At 33.5% G+C, this 17,144-nt stretch overlaps 1 protein-coding gene across 1 annotated transcript in view; it reads left to right on the forward strand.

Annotated features, from left to right (window-relative positions):
- Positions 1–9,570, forward strand: part of LOC111709672 (lethal(3)malignant brain tumor-like protein 3) — a 25,145-nt gene extending 15,575 nt beyond the window's left edge. The window contains exons 5-17 of the mRNA XM_023483496.1: positions 1,412–1,537; positions 1,774–1,853; positions 2,323–2,434; positions 3,318–3,455; positions 3,688–3,756; positions 3,925–4,017; positions 4,149–4,196; positions 5,578–5,744; positions 6,510–6,603; positions 6,901–7,105; positions 8,083–8,189; positions 8,431–8,535; positions 9,249–9,570. Of these exons, the coding sequence (XP_023339264.1) occupies positions 1,412–1,537; positions 1,774–1,853; positions 2,323–2,434; positions 3,318–3,455; positions 3,688–3,756; positions 3,925–4,017; positions 4,149–4,196; positions 5,578–5,744; positions 6,510–6,603; positions 6,901–7,105; positions 8,083–8,189; positions 8,431–8,535; positions 9,249–9,338 (1,434 nt within the window). The 3' untranslated portion in view covers positions 9,339–9,570. The remainder of the gene's footprint in view (positions 1–1,411; positions 1,538–1,773; positions 1,854–2,322; positions 2,435–3,317; positions 3,456–3,687; positions 3,757–3,924; positions 4,018–4,148; positions 4,197–5,577; positions 5,745–6,509; positions 6,604–6,900; positions 7,106–8,082; positions 8,190–8,430; positions 8,536–9,248) is intronic.
- Positions 9,571–17,144: the final 7,574 nt, after the last annotated feature.

The following is a 17,144-nucleotide window of genomic DNA, read 5'->3' on the forward strand; positions in this document are numbered from 1 at the left end:
AGCCTTCAATAGACTTTAAATCAAATACCATAAACTGGTTTTTCACCCTCCTCACAATGGAAACTGGATTACTCATGGCAGACCTCTGACAATGATAGGCAAAAGACACACTCCCCGTGTTTTAAAGCGATGGGACAGCATGCTTAGCGGGTTATTTTTTCTTTAAAAAATCTGTCCACGTGGGAATACACGTTAAAAGTGAGGACTATGGTATTTCTCATACCTGTTACCCTTACACCCCCATCCTCATCCGCCTACCTCCTAAATTCCAACCTTATCCTACTTCACGAGCAGATATTGTGGAACTCAGAAACTGCTTTGCTGTGGAATCTTAATCAAAACTTTCTGAGAGAGATCATCATTGGTTTCATTGGGTGTTCCTTTCCTAGGGGGTACATCTAAATCACCTTGAACCTAGCCGAATGCAGTTAAGGCTAGGAGGTCTTTTAATTTCTTTCTAAATTACTGCAAGACACTGATACATGTAATGCAGCTGACAAAGGGAAGTTCTCGTTACAGCAATGTCAGCAATAAACCTGCATAGATGGCCGATATCAAAAACAACTGGAATAAATATAGAAACTCAAGAGCTGATATTGAAATACTACAAATTGCCTGATCAGCTCTCGAAACTGCATATTAACCCTCCTGGGGGGGCGGGGGTATGCAGCTAATTGAATGAGCAAAACAGGACAGCCAGGAAACAAGAAGATTGGAAAAATGATTATCTGCATTTTACATTAAATAATAAATACATGTATCAAATAATTTGTTTCATAAAAAATTAAAAATTAAATAAATTGATAAAGTTAAAAATGATGCGAGTTCGATCCTCTTTATATTGAAGTTCATGTCAGATTGACTACGGTATCCTTAAACAATCTGTTTGATCAAAAGTAAATGAGCTATCCATGTTTTTGTTTGAAATTTGTATATTTTCTTCTGTGGGTTTTCTTGTAAAGTAACTTGTGATTTTTTTGCTCAGAAACAATTTAGCTAAAATTCAGAATTAAACATTTTCTAGCTAGGAAAACGACCACTTCTTCTTCAATATTTATCAGATACGGTGTTCAATGTTTCCTTTAAATTGGGTATGCCCCAAGGAGTAAGAAATAGAAAGGAGATACAACCGACGCGGCCCGCCCTACCATATGATTATACATGCAATGCAGACCGGTACAAAATTTGTACAAGAAATATTTTTCTGATGTACAATTACCGCGTAAACAATAACCTATTCTGAATATTTCTTATACAAATGAAATACCGTCTGTAAAGCATTTATAATCATATGGTAGGGCGGGCCGCGTCAGTTGTATCTCCCTTTTATTTCATACTTCTTAGCATGCCCCTTTTAAATGGAGTGCCACTTGAAATTTAACGACAGTCTATTTAAAAGATTTTTCTTTAGGGTCGTATTCTTCTACATTTTGATGGTTGGGAGATAGATTACGATTACTGGACTAAACCTAGCAGTATGAATGTCAAGCCTGTTGGTTGGTGTGCAGCTAACAGAAAACAACTTAATCCACCTAAGGTTTGTTTGTTGGTTGGGTCAGGTTTGGTTTGGTTTGATTTGTGGTTTTTCACTAGAGAGAAAAGAAATGGAACTCCTGAACCAATTTGTCTAAAATTTTGATTTGGAAACTAGGAAGAACCTCGGAAATGTTCTTAGCTTGGTTTAATAATTTAGTTGAGTTTGTTGACTTCTAAAGGGAAAGTCTACTTTCAATGCAAATCTGGTTTTCCAGGCTAATATATTTATAATTTCAGGGCAATCATCCGTCAGCATTTTCTTGGCCCGAATATCTAAATTTAACAAAATCTAAACCGGTTCCAGCATGGGCATTCAGGTCAGTTTATTAACTTCCAAATATTTTCTGCATGGGTATTCAGGTTAATAACTATTCATTTCCAAACCGGTTCCTGTATTGGCATTCAGGTTAATTTTTTCATTTACAAACTAGTTTCTGCACAGGCATTCAGGTTAATTTATTTATTTACAAACCAGTTTCTGCATAGGCATTCAGGTTAATTTATTCATTTACTAACCAGTTTCTGCATAGGCATTCAAGTTAACTTATTCATTTACAAACCAGTTTCTGCATAGGCATTCAGGTTAATTTATTCATTTACAAACCAGTTTCTGTATTGACATTCAGGTTGATTTATTCATTTACAAACCGTTTTGGGTTACTTGTTTATACTACTACTAAATTAAAGACTTGAGCATTTAGGTTAGTTTTTATCGCCTTTTTCGTTGGTTTAAAAATGCTTATCAAAAACTACAAAATCTAAAAAAAATATTTTTTTTTATTTTAGGAGTCCAGGATCATCGAGAGATGAAACAGATTTCCAGGAGGGTTTCCGGTTAGAAGCCGTCGATATATATAATCCTAAGATACTCAGGGTATCCAGTATAGCAGCAGTAGAGGTAGGTGGATATATATAATCCTTAGAAACTTACGCAGAGTATCCAGTATATTAGGGGTAAGTGGATATATATAATCCTAAGATACTCAGTATAGTAGCATTATAGGTAGGTGGATATTTATAGTCCTAAGATACTCAGGGTCTCCAGTATATTAGAGGTAGGTGGATATAGTCCTATGATACTCATGGTATTCAGTATATTTGAGGTAGGTGGATATATATAATCCTAACTTCCTAAGATACTCTGGGTATCTAGTATATTAGAGGTAGGTGGATCACTGGATATATATAATCCCAGGATACTCACTCAGGGTATCCAGTATATTAGAGGTAGATGGATATAGTCCTAGGATACTCGGAGTATCCAGTATATTAGAGGTGGTGGACATAGTCCTAGGATACTCATGGTATCCAGTATATTTTAGGTAGGTGGATATAGTCTTAGGGTACTCATGGTATCCAGTATATTTGAGGTAGGGGGATATATATAATCCTAATTTCTTTGATACTCAGGTTATCCAGTATATTAGAGGTAGATGGATAAAGTCATAGGATACTCATGGTATCCAGTATATTTGAGGTAGGTGGATATATATATAATCCTAACTTCCTAAGATACTCAGGGTATCCAGTATATTTGAGGTAGGTGGATATATATAATCCTAACTTCCTAAGATACTCAGGGTATCCAGTATATGAGAGGTAGGTGGATATATTCCAACGATACTCATGATTTCCAGTATAGAAGAGGTAGGTGGATATATATAGTCCTAGAGGGTATCCAGTATAGAAGCAAGTAAGGTAAGTGGATTTACAATACACATACATAGATATACTTGGATATTAATGCTCATGGTATCCATTGAATCTTGTTTTAAATACAGGGTCGTCAGTTTGAGGTACACTATGACGGGTGGCCGGACGAAATGAACCACTGGGTTGACGATGATAGTACAGATATCCATCCTTGTGGCTGGGCGGCCAAAACAGGACATCCCTTGATGCCTCCTCTCACTCCACAGGTTAATTTGTTTTTTTTTTCTGAATTTGATTTTGTAAAGAATTATGTATCCAGGTTTGTAATTTTTTTTTTTTGTAATAACTTATGGAAGATATTTGCAAAAATATGAACTCTGAGGGACATCTGAAAACTTCAAGGGCGCGGGGTCGGGGGTACTTTATCTTGTTATCTTTAATTTTAACACAAAGCTTAGCAAATATTTACTCTGTCTTTTACGTAAGTTTAAATTGCAGGAAGTTAAACACTGGCGGGAGAGAGGAAGTTGTGAGACTCCAGGTTGCCGCGGGATTGGTCATATCAAGGTCAGATATTTTTTTCTTATAACTATTGTTATTAAATCAATATTTTTTAGTGTTACCAAGAAAAATCAAGTTTAAGATTAAACAAAAATTGATTGATTGTTTGATTTGGTTGATTGGTTGATTGATTGATTGATTGATTGAATTGGTTGATTGATTGATTGATTTTAGGGTTCCCGGTACACAGGTCATCACAGCGTCTCTGCGTGTCCTTACTCACCCCAAAACCTGGAGATAAATAGTCATGTCTCCGATAGATTACAGGTAGGAAATATCTTTAAACATGTTTTTTCGATCCTTGTCTGATATGGTAGAGGTAGGTAGAATCAGTTGAACTAGACACAATGCAGTTAAAAAAAAATGTTGAATGAATTTATATTTTTATCAATTTGCAGGGAGCTGACAGAGAACGCAGTGAAGAATATAGACTTCAGTTGATAAAGGTAATTCTTATCTTGATGTTTATCTATTTGACCGGGCAAGTTGGTTTGGGCTTTTTCTAGAGCCTCTTAGGCCCTTACGTGATAACTAAAAAGCAGTGGAATATTGTCGTCTGCAAACTAGAAATATCCCTGAGGATTTGGTATTCAGGGGGTTTCAATCTAAAGAACGAGCGAGGACGACAATAATTCAGCTGTTTAATACTTTTTCACTCAAACTCAATCGCCCAATGTATAATCTTCGTAAGCTAAGCTGATGGGTACCGAAATAAAGTTTAACTAATAATATCGTCAATAAATACATTTTAAAACCTTAAACATATCTAATTATTAAACGTGCTCTTTGGGCTGAAACAAAATTTTTTAAAAATTGTTCCAATAAAAAAGCGACGTCGAATAAACTATCGGCCAATCTGTACCCACAATAAATAATATTAATAGCAACACTAAATCTCTCCTTTGCAATATCCCCTTGAAAACCTTTCCCTTTGGTCTAAGTGAAGATAAATTTTTCTTACCATGTAAGCTTTCAAAAGATAAAATCTCAACTTTGTCTATAAATGTCGTCTTTCATTTTACAAAACAACGGATTAAATACCTACAGTCCGAAATTTTACCAAATATTCTTCATTTTTATTATTGCTTTTAATTGATTTAAAATTTTAACTTAAATGAACTTATTGTGTTCCAATTTTAACCTTGGAAATTATTTCATATGTCCTTGCTGAATTCTGAATATTAGACTCGAAAATACGCAAATTTATTTCTTTAAATCCGCAATATTTCATTTCACCGTAGTGATGGAGGTGAAATGGGAATACACTTCGCATGGGCATCGAATGCTTCTCGACGAAGACAATTATCAATATAATTTCGATCAGAACTCATCCGGAACCAGTTATTTTAGATGTATAAGAAGGCGCCAAGGATGCCCTTGCTTTGCTATCGTTGACGAAAAGCGGAACATTGTGACTAAAGTGCGCAGTTTTCACAATCATTCGAATGAACGTCATAAAACGTTTGCAGTTCAAATGGAGAGAATATTTATCAATGCAGCTGCGAGAAGATCAACGTATTCTGTTGCCGAAGTTTATCAAGAAATATACGATGCATTGGCCGATTCTGGCGTTCCGGGAGCTGTAAGCGCGATGAGAAGCAAGAATGCTTTGGCTCGTTGCATTTCAAGGAAACAGCAGCTACTCCGTTGTCGAAACGTTAAAAAGGTTTTTGTATTTGTTATATTTAAGGTCTAATCATCATTTATACCATAATTTTTATCAAACCCCATGTTACGGTCAAGTTTTGGATTGATCAAAACATTGAATGGGAGTACATTAAGTTCCTAGTCCTGATAAACTGATAGACAATTATATTTTTTTTCTAGGGAGAGAGCGGAGAAGCACTAGGACGAGGAAACAGAAGAAGGAAGAAGAGAAAGTTCTTTGACGAGGATAATCCTGAGGGAGAACCAGAGGAGAAGAGGTCAGATGAAGAGGGGAGAAGTGTCTCAAGGTTGAGTGATGGAAGTAACTCTCCCGTTGATACAATTCGGTAAAAATTGAATATTTAAAATAAAATTTATAATAGAATTAAATAGAATAGAAATAGAAAATCAAAATAGAATAGAAATAGAATAGAAATAGAATAGAANATTGAATTGAAGATTGAATTGAAGATTGAATTGAAGATTGAATTGAAGATTGAATTGAAGATTGAATTGAAGATTGAATTGAAGATTGAATTGAAGATTGAATTGAAGATTGAATTGAAGATTGAATTGAAGATTGAATTGAAGATTGAATTGAAGATTGAATTGAAGATTGAATTGAAGATTGAATTGAAGATTGAATTGAAGATTGAATTGAAGATTGAATTGAAGATTGAATTGAAGATTGAATTGAAGATTGAATTGAAGATTGAATTGAAGATTGAATTGAAGATTGAATTGAAGATTGAATTGAAGATTGAATTGAAGATTGAATTGAAGATTGAATTGAAGATTGAATTGAAGATTGAATTGAAGATTGAATTGAAGATTGAATTGAAGATTGAATTGAAGATTGAATTGAAGATTGAATTGAAGATTGAATTGAAGATTGAATTGAAGATTGAATTGAAGATTGAATTGAAGATTGAATTGAAGATTGAATTGAAGATTGAATTGAAGATTGAATTGAAGTAAGAAATGAATTAGAATTAAAGTAGAATTAAAATTTCCCGTGTTCGAATCTTATAGTAATGCAGAATAAATAAAAAAACTTTGTTACTGGTAACAAATGTTCATTGATTAATTGATTGATTGATTCATTCATTAAGTGTGGACGTTGCTGGTTCAATAACTCGGAGAGCTAAACGAAGTACATCTACAGAGAATAGTCAACACAGTTCAAGATCTTCAGATGAATTCAAGGTATATAGTTTCGTTTTACAGTTTACTAAACAATGTTTTTTATTGGTTTTCGATATATGTCCTCGGTTCAGGTAAAATTAAGTTATATTTGAAGTAAATGCCCTCCTTCCCCCCCCCCCCTGCCATAGAAATTTTACTTCTTTTAATACAAAATGTTTAGTTTCAGAATTCCGGAATTTCCAAAATAAATTTGAACTGTTTTTTTTAAAGAAAAGGATATTTGATATCGTTCATCATTTATTACGGTTTATTACGGTTATGGAATTGGAATTAGTTTAATTAGTATAATTATCAAAGGATGAATTGGATATAAAGGAGGAACCCCTGGACCCACTTCAAGAGGACACGAACCTCCTGCCGACCAAGAAGGAGTTGATATCTGTTGGGATTCAGACCGAAGAGCAACCTTCTCCTTCCCCTCCTCCTTTCTATGAGGAGTGGAGTGAAGGGGTGAGAAGAAGTGTCTGGCAACCAGGATACCTTCCACAACCAGAACCAACAGGTACTAATTATTCTCTAAAAACAAAAGTCAATTTATATTCAAATTTATTTCGTATGGATCCAAATGGTTTCTGTGGCACTATGGATAACATATTAAAAAACCTCCAGAAATAGATTATTTTTTGGGGAAATCCTTTTTTTTCTCACGGGATGGGGGGGGGGATTGGCGCGTATATAGGATTTTAGCAAGGGTGGTGCAAGATATTGTGCGAAGCGCAAAATTTTTTTGTCCCCCCCCCCCTTGAACTTCTACTTCTGCTGTTATTCTATTTTTAGTCTACAACATGTCCCTTTTGTAATCCATTGTAGTCAATTACTATATAATATCATGTATCCCTCTGTATAGTTCTGTATTACTCTCTGAAATCCTGAGAAGTGAGTAGTCTTCTGAAGACTATCATTAGTACACCATCCTTTATATTTTCCCTTAACCCTCCTCAGACCTCTTAATGTAATATACCCCTGACCTTCATGAGGGTGGCGGGAAGACATGTCAAACACTTGCATAATGCATATAGCTATATTTGTTTATCAAATAGGGTGGGGGGGGGAGGAGGAGGGAGATTTTAGATAAAAGGAAAATGCTTTGGTAAAATTTTAGAATAAATGGTACAAAGCGCCAAGAAAATGTTCAACTACTTTTTAAGGGGGAAAACACCCTTTTGAAGATGGGGCAAACTCATTTCTTACCCACCACTCCTGATTTTAACCTTTGGCTATAAATCCCAGGGCTCCCCCCCCCTTTGGATGCTCAGGGGGGGCAAGAGGACTACTGCCTCCCCCTGTATAAGTGCCTGGGGAGGAAGAAAGGTACTGTGTAAAATCTAGCTTGTAACTTTTTAATTAGGGGTCAGTTTGAAATTGGTCGATAGTTTCTTTAAGTAAAATACAGATCCCGTTCTCTCTTAGTTTTTCTGGACCCCTCCTGAGGGGTCACATATAATACTGAAATACTAAAATATATGTAAATTTGTTTAGGAACTCTGGCTGCTAACTGGTCTGAACATAGTAAGATACTGCTAGGGGGTAGAACAGAGAACAGTAAACTAACTTATAACAAGGCAAAACATTGGAATATAAATCAGGTGCACTTCAAGTATTAATTTAAGAGATACTAGCTGAAGGGCCCGGCTTTGCCCTTGAAATTTTAAAAACACCGGAAAAAAATAGGATTTTGAGAAAAAAAATCCTTTTTTTAGCCAATATTTTGCCCAGGGTAACCAATAACCATGGGTTTTCTAAATAAAATTCAGCCAATTTGGTCCAGCCGTTTGGCCAGCTGTAGCTAACATACTGTACAGTGTGTTGTGTATTATGATTATCTAGGTGGTTGAGTTCCTGAATTGTATACCAAACCTGGATTATGAAGAGCTAGAGGAGTCAGTAAGGGAGCAGGAACTAGATGGAGAATCATTACTTATGCTTACGCAGGTCAGGATCATCTATATATATACTCTTGTTTGTTTGTTTATATCCAATAAACGTCAAAACGATTGAACCGATCGGTCCAAATTTTTTTTATTCCACTTGCACTATTTTAAAACTGATCAATAAACTTTATTCGAAAAGAAAATATGAGGTACAACTACCCTAAAAACGAGCGTTTCAAAACTGTTGGATAGTTTTTGCATATATTCCCGAATTGTTGAAATTTAACATTTAGTGGAAGAAAAGTAGATGTTTAATTCAATTATTTCAGAAAAATGTAAAACTTTTGGAGGAACCTTTTAAGTAGTTTAAAAACCTTAATAATTTGAAAGTTATTTAAAAGTTGTTGCCCATCTCACACTCCTTATAACAAGGGGTCCAAATTACAAATTGTTATGTTTCTTAAAAAACATAACAATTTCCTAAAATTAGTATACATTATACGGTCAAGATACTCGAAACCTAATGACGAATATATATTGTTTAGAATGATATAATCCAACTATACTGGGGATTAAACTGCTAAATGATGAATATATATTGTTTAGAATGATATAATCCAACTATACTGGGGATTGAATATACATTGTTTAGAATGATATAATCCAACTATAATGGGGATTAAACTGCTAAATGACGAATATATATTGTTTAGAATGATATAATCCAACTATAATGGGGATTAAACTACTAAATGATGAATATATATTGTTTAGAATGATATAACCCAATTACTGGGGATAAAACTGGGACCTGCAATCAAGATCTACAATGCAATCATGGCTGTGAGAATGCGTAGAGAATAAAACAAGAATTCAGGATAAATATGAATTAATCAAAATTAATAATGCATTTGACTAGCAGCATGATTTTAGTTTTCTGCTTAATCTTTCAACCTTTTAGTTTTATTTTAAACATGTTTTCCTTTGGTTTTTTATTATTTAAATTTATCAATATTTGTCTAGTTTTAGTAAATAGTATATGCAGTTTGATACTAAATTGTAGAACCTTGTTCTAAATAAATTTGCGATTATTTAAGACGACATTCATTCGAGTCTGTTTACTGTACAGTTAAATAGACGGTTTACTGGTAGACTACTGGTAGAGCTCGTAAGCTGGTTAGAGAATTGTGGGTGGGAAGGGGGGGGGGGGGTGCAACATTTCAAGGTTCTCGAGGAATTTTTATACTACCACCGAAGATGTACTTTTAACTTGTAAGTTTTTTGTCTGAAGTTTGTTTGTTCGTTCACGTCTTAGATATAATTTCCAATGACTGCACGTATCAATTTAGTTTTAAACCATGTCCTGAAATCCCTGAAACCTTTCATCTCATTATGATCACTAAAGATGTAAGGAATGTAGCGGTAGATAATAAGTCCCCTTTATAGGTTCATACTAGACTGCTGATGTGCTTCGAAATTAGAGGAGTATGGGAAATAATAATATCTGTCCAAGCAATTATAATTTTTTCAAATTTTACTCAGATAGGACAAGTAGGTTGATAACTTATTTTACTCCTTTTTACATGCAATTACCAGGCTACCAGCTGTTAGAAAACGTTCTATCGTAAAAGAGTTATATATAAAAAGAGTTACTCAAATAATAATTATACACTACAGTGTAACCCATATAGGATCAGACTGTGAAGACGACTTGAAACTAAGTATAACGAATGACGATCCCATATTTAAATTATGTCTTCTGCCTTGAATGTAGTCTCTAAATAGCTTAAATAATGACCTGATAAAGAGAGAAGAAGTTCAAAGCTCAGAGAAATCTATGTATATAAAGTTGTAATCTCTGTATGTCTGTTTGTTTGATTGTCCGATCATAACTCAGAAACCCCTTGACCGATTTGCCTCAAAGATTGATTGGGGAACTCGGGAGACCCACGGGAATTTTCTTAGCTTGGTTTTGAGACTCTAACTTGAGTGGGTCCACTTTTAACGGGGAAAAAACTAAAATTATAATTTACGACAGGGGGCGGGTAAATGGTGGGACTAATTATGACTTTCCTGGCTCACGCTGGGTTCCCAAGCTAGTCATCAATAAAAGGAATTAAGCAGTATAAACTCTGTACAATCGTTTCTAACAACGCTATATCAGTGTATAATGAACACAATTACCTAGATTTGCATGGAAAATGTATTTCTGTTTCTTGGATGAATTTAAATTATATTCTTGTCAATAACTGGAGAACACTTGTCGCATCCTTAATTCCTGGTATGATAACCAGAAAACAATGAAATAGAAAGACGGCATTAAAGAAAACTGAAGTTTATATGATGTTGCAAAGAAAATTGTTTTCCCTGACACATATTAAATCACAAATGTAGTGAAATGGGTCTATATATATGTTTCATGCTCACTGTACTTTTTAAAGTTATAACTTGGTTCTAAAAGTCGTCTAACTATTTCAGAGTTTTCTGTTTCTCCATGTATATCTTCCTTGAATCCTCTTATCTCAGGATTCAGGAATTCTTGATGCTGATCCTTGTCCCTCAATCAGTAATTATCTTTCTTAGCTCACTAATTATCCAGTATTTTTAAAACATTAAACAAATATGTTGTGGGGACAAGCAGCATAAATGTTCAAACAGGTGCAATTAAAGAATGGGAAAGGTTTGTCAAATAAGTTTGTGTATCATGTTTGATATTTTGCATGCAATTTTTAATAATAGTGTTTTTTTCGACGCATCGATAATGCAACCCACCANTATGATTAGTTCTGTGACAATATTTAATGAATTTTGTGATATTGTTAAATGTTAAATGTTTTATGAATTTTGCGAGTAGGTTTGAATTTTGAATGTTTCATGAATTTTGTTATAATGTTTGATTGTTGAATGCTTTATAAAATTTGTGAGAATATTTTTTTCTTATGAATTTAGTGACTGTTAAATGTTAGATATTTTATGAATTTTGGGATAAAGTTTGAAAGTTTTTTTTTGATTTTGTGAAAGTGTTTGATTGCTGAATGCTTAAGGAATTTTGTAAAAATATTTTTTTTATATGAACTTTTTGACTGTTGAATTTTGAATGGTTTATGAATTTAGTGTTAATGTTTGATTTGATCAAATTTGTGATAATCCTTATTTTTGTAACAATTTAATTTTTTTAACTTTAATAATTTATTTAAGTTATACAATATTCTTTAAATATTTACATGATATCAGATGAAAATTTTTTTGACATTTTTATATTTCTTGTTCTTCATTTTCTTCTTGTTAGTACATCCTTCAATCATATTTTGGCTAATTCTGAAAAATAAAAAAATGTTCTTTTGTATATCCTTGTAGGTTGCCACTCTACAAGAAAGATTTACTTTTGGAGGATCTTGCTTTTTCTGAACTCTGAATTGAATTGAGCTAGTTTGCTTTCATTTTTTCTCAACTCTGTATTGTTTGCACAAGTGATATATATTACTTAGCATTCAGCAACTCATTTTCTAGAACATTTTACCTAGGGTAAATAAATAGAGGAGGGGGGAACATCTCCTAGCTCCTTCTCTAATGATGTCTACATTCGACATTGGAAAATTGTCAGTGTAAAGCTTGACATCAGAGATTCCCTTCAATTTTCTTTTCTATTCGATTTTTTTTCCTTCTTGTTTATTGGTTATTTTTTCAACGCTTTGAGGCCTCTCCAAATAGTTCTTTTGACATTTAGTTGTGGATTATGTAGAAGAGAGATAATAAGGTTTGTATGAGAAAGGGTATAATGGATTGCTCCCTGTGTCCTTTGTGTTATAGTCTTTCCAACTAAGGGAAATTTTAAGGAAACCCATAACTGCACCCCTTATGCAAAATGGGGAGTTGTTGGCCTTTAAGTCCCATCAAGAGAAATCTTCCACAGCAGTCCAGTCCTCACAGCTGGTCAAGTAATAAAACGGTATCATTGTGCATGGCTTGTATACCCATCAGGGGTTATACTCCTTCTTTCAGCTGAACCAGGCTGAAGATAATGTTACATGATATTACATTCGCTACTTCCCTGTAGGATACGACACAATGTTTCTTGTATTTTAAGACAATTTGTTGAATTTTCAAAATGTATTTATATATTGATGCATTAATGCAGGATGAGAACCAGAGAGTTAAACCCTACAATCAATCAACATTATATTTACATATAGCTGGTGGAAGGTTGAACCAAACTAGATTAGAAATAAATGATGGAGAACACTTTTCAGTAAATATATTTAAACATTCTATGGTGTCCTCCTAATTACCAAATACAAAACAATGTCAAATATAACAGAGTCATTTAAAAAAGAAAACATGTATAAAATTTATAACAGTTTAGATTTTCACCTACAGATCTTGGAGACACTGGTCAGTGGTCAACTGGTTAGATTTGAATATATATGTATAAATTATATTTACATACTGAAAAATTGAATAGATTTCTAAAATATGAAGTGATAAAAGTAAGATAATACACTAAAAGAAGATTCATGGGTCTTGATTTATTTACGATTTAAGAGGGGTATGATGGTATCCTTTATTATTCGGCTGATAATGACGACCTTTTGTGTCTAGGTATTTTGATTTGGATATATCTTTAACATCGTTGTACTTTGATATTTCAATTTATTAATTTGTTGGGTTTTATTTGGAAGAAACTTGTAACCTTTTAAACATTTAATTTTCTCATTTCTATACATTTCAAACTGCTAAATCTGCAAGATCAAATAATCTATGTTTGAATATCAAAGGTCTACACCATAAGGTTGCTGATAGGGATTAGAAAATTAATTTTGTTGGGAGTAATATGTTATTTTCTTTAAATATTTGAGCCATGATAGTTGGAGTATTTCACTGTTTGTTCGTTTATTGTTTGTTTGTGTACTTCTATATATTCCCAGGCGTGTGAGCTGCTACCCCCCACGTTGAATAGGTCTCATGCGACGTCATAGATGTAACCTGATCACAATATATACAGGGTGTCCCAAAAAACATTGGAATTAAGTGACGACTTTTATATTTTCATCGAACCATGCGGCATTTTTTCATCAACATATTTATTGCCGCATTTCAGTTTCAAACGCCTGGTCTTGAGATTTTCAAAATGTAGTCTACCGTTCAATATTCCAAAATTGACGGAGATATTACAAAATTTGTACAAATTTCAATTTATTTAATAAGCCAAAATTGTCTTAATATCACACACAAGAAAGGCCAATTTATATAAAGCTCGTAAGATGTACGTACTACGTACACCCTTTTTTAAACTTTCTTTTCCATGCATTAAATATCATAAATCAAAGACGACTATCAATTCGTCTGTCAATTCCCATGTTTATTGGGACACCCTGTAGTAAACAAGAGCCGAGCAGCTGATGGATAGATACACTAGCCAGGAAGTAAGATGACCCTAACTACAATGTGAGAGAAGAGGTCAGAACAATTATAAATGTCAATTATTTTCATCTAGGAGATTTAAGTAGGCCTGGGCGAAGAACGTGGAAGGAGAAAAATAGACGGGAAAATCTGCAATAAAGAAATAAGTAAGAAACAATTTCACCTATTTTTGCCGTTGAAAACCATCAACCTTTTATGATAGGCTGCGAAAAGTTCCGTTAAAGATAAAAATTAACGGAAAGTCCGTTAAAGGAAAGAACCGTCAAGTATAACTTCCAAACGAACGGATTGAAAAAAGTAAAATTGTGCCCAGCCTTGAAATAAAGTGGATTTTGCGACAATAAAGTAAATATCCTACTGATTGACAATAAATTTAACTATCTATATGTTTAGCATAACCTTTCTCTACAATATCGCACCAAAAGTATCAAAAAAGGGAGATATTATAATTAACCAAAATATAATTCGTTTAGTTTAGAAGCACACCAATTTCTTAATGTGTTGTGTAAAATACAACTTTGCTCTAAAACGTATAGTTGATACTTAATAGAAAATAATCAAGTCAAAAATGACATGAAGAAGAAAGGAATTATTAATAGGATTGATTTGTTTTGAAAACATTTAATCCTTAATAAAAAAATCATTCTAGAAATTACTTTATTTTGGGACATCGTTATTAGCATTTTTTGGCAGAAAATTTAAAAGATCTGGAGTTGGTTGAAAGAATTATTTTAAAATTAGAACTAAGACAGATTTTGAACCTATATATTAAAGTTTTCTGTCCATTTTGCCAATAACCTATTCCATTTTTTACTTGAATTGTTTAAGACACATTAAATTCCTTCAAACAGATTTTTGGGGAAAAATTAAAATGCTCAAAAAACCTTAAAAGAAAATTAATTTTTATTTTAGACTTCTACATTTTCCGAAGTACCCTAAACAATTGGATTCATATATTTTCTACAATCAATAATTTTCTCTTGAAAATTTTGATCAAAAAGTTATCATACANTTTGGAATCCTGAAACCTTGCAGGTTTAAAAACAATAAAATAAACAAACAAAGCCTCATTAAATTATTGGCTTGGGTTGACCATAACATGTTTCTACTATTGCGTGATATTTTTAATTGAAAACTGAATTAACTAAAAAATCAATAATTTTCCTTGAAACTATTTAGTTAACAGTCAATGCGCTTTGTCCCTCGGTCAAATTAATTGAAAATTCTATTATTTCCGAACCTGGTGATTTGAATACAATAGTAATTCATTTATTTTCTGGTTTTCAAATGTTATTTGTCCCATGTAGTATTTAGAAACATGCCTGTAATTGCCATATTTCATGCAGTGTTTCAGAACGTATAGTCTCCCATTACAAATCTTCACTGAGTTGCACAAAACCAATAAGACTAATTTGCTAATTTAGAATTTTCCGTTTAAAATTACCTCCGAGTGACTATTGGTACTCAGCCACAAAAGTGAAAACTAATCAGGAGTCTTAATGCAAAAACAATATGGTGGCGGCATGCTTTGCGCATTTCTATTAAAATTGCCGCGAATACATTTGGTTTCGTGCAGAGTAGACATTTTGTCTGTGCTTGTTGCACTTTTAAGACTTCGTTAGGATCAAACTTATCGATAAACAATTAAAAATTCAAATATAATGATTAAGAAGGCAGTTTAACTAAATATTTAATTATATCAATTGTCAATTGTAAACTCCGGTTCATTTGAAGTACCGATCCGATATTTAGGCAGCTAGAGCAAGTTGTGGACAGACAACCAATGAACCAATTCCTGTCCAGGGAGAAATTGTGTTGCAGCATCATCATCCCAATGACCCAAAGCTACTAAATAAAGTTTGTTGATCGTTAGAAATATGCAGCTTGAGCTGAAAACGTAAGAATTGTGAATATCGAGATCAATTGATTGTTGGAACCAAACAGCCGATTAGAAGCCAAGAAATGTCAAAATTTTGGCTCGAAATCAATAAGAAAATTTGTATTGACCCGAAAAAAGCAGGGATATCAAAAAGAGAGGATTAAGCAGTAAATCAAAAGTGCAGAGATTTAGCCGAATTTAAAGAATTTGAGCCGCGGTTTAAATCCGCCAAAACCCGGTTTAAATTAAGCGCCGGCTTAAATCTTGAAACATTTGATACAATTTTAAGTGGAACCAACCATATTTAAACCGCGGCTTAAATTTAAACCGCCGCTCAAATTCTTTAAATTCGACCACAGTACAAGAGTTTTCAGCTCTGTTATTGCACATTGTACAATGCATTCAAAACAAATTATAACATTATGGGAAATGTTGTGCAAGTGTAGGCGTGTGTAAGGGCGTGGATGGGTTACAAAGCTAACATTTGTCTCCAGGAAATTCTCAGTAAATGTGAGAAAATCTCAGCTCTACAGATATGAACTAGGAAGCATGGGGGTGTTAATCGTTATTCAGGAGACTCAGCCGTGCTTGGGGAAATTGTAATGAAGTAGGGGGAAAATGTGCTGGAAAAATATTTATTTTGCTTGGGAATTAATACTTCTACAATTTAATAATGATTTCTTAAAAGATATATGTGTCTACTAGCCTCATGGAACCCAGCATTGCCAGGAAGCGAAGTTTTCCCAATAAAAGTCAATACCCACTACTAAGATGTTTTTTTTTAACCAGCAAAGAACATTCCTATATAGTATATACAGGGTTACCTACGAAGGATGTGACCTCAGAGACGACATTCGAGAATTTTTATTTACTTAATTTCTTACATTCCTGGTTTCCTAAAACTGTAAATTTGTTTTTCTCCAATTTAAGGAATTGAATTTTTACTCAAAATTGTGTAATCCCTATATCTTTGCAACCTGGTGGTGTAAACCTTTGATAATTCAAACTTAGACAGAAATTATAATTTGAGATATCTACCACATTGATGCAAAAATATAGGGATGAGAAAATCACAGTTTGGCAAGAACTTTAAAAAGTATTAAAAGGCTGTATGAAAAGCAGAAGTCAAATTAAATCTTTACGTCGTTTTAAAGAGTTTGGGTAGTGTGCCATCAAAGTATTATCCTTTGTAGGAAATCTTGTATATGGCTCTGTATTTAAAAAGAAAATGAGGCATAACAACTCGAAGGAAACTGAGCCCCCCCCAACTCTCTTTCTCTCTCTCTGGATCCCCATGTTTAACACTATGTTAGTGTAACGGAAATTGTTAGAGAAATTATCGGAAGAGGGAATAATGAGAATAAAGTTTT

The sequence above is a fragment of the Eurytemora carolleeae genome, unplaced genomic scaffold, assembly GCF_000591075.1.
Source record: "Eurytemora carolleeae unplaced genomic scaffold, Eaff_2.0 scaffold662, whole genome shotgun sequence".
Lineage (NCBI taxonomy): Eukaryota > Metazoa > Arthropoda > Copepoda > Calanoida > Temoridae > Eurytemora > Eurytemora carolleeae.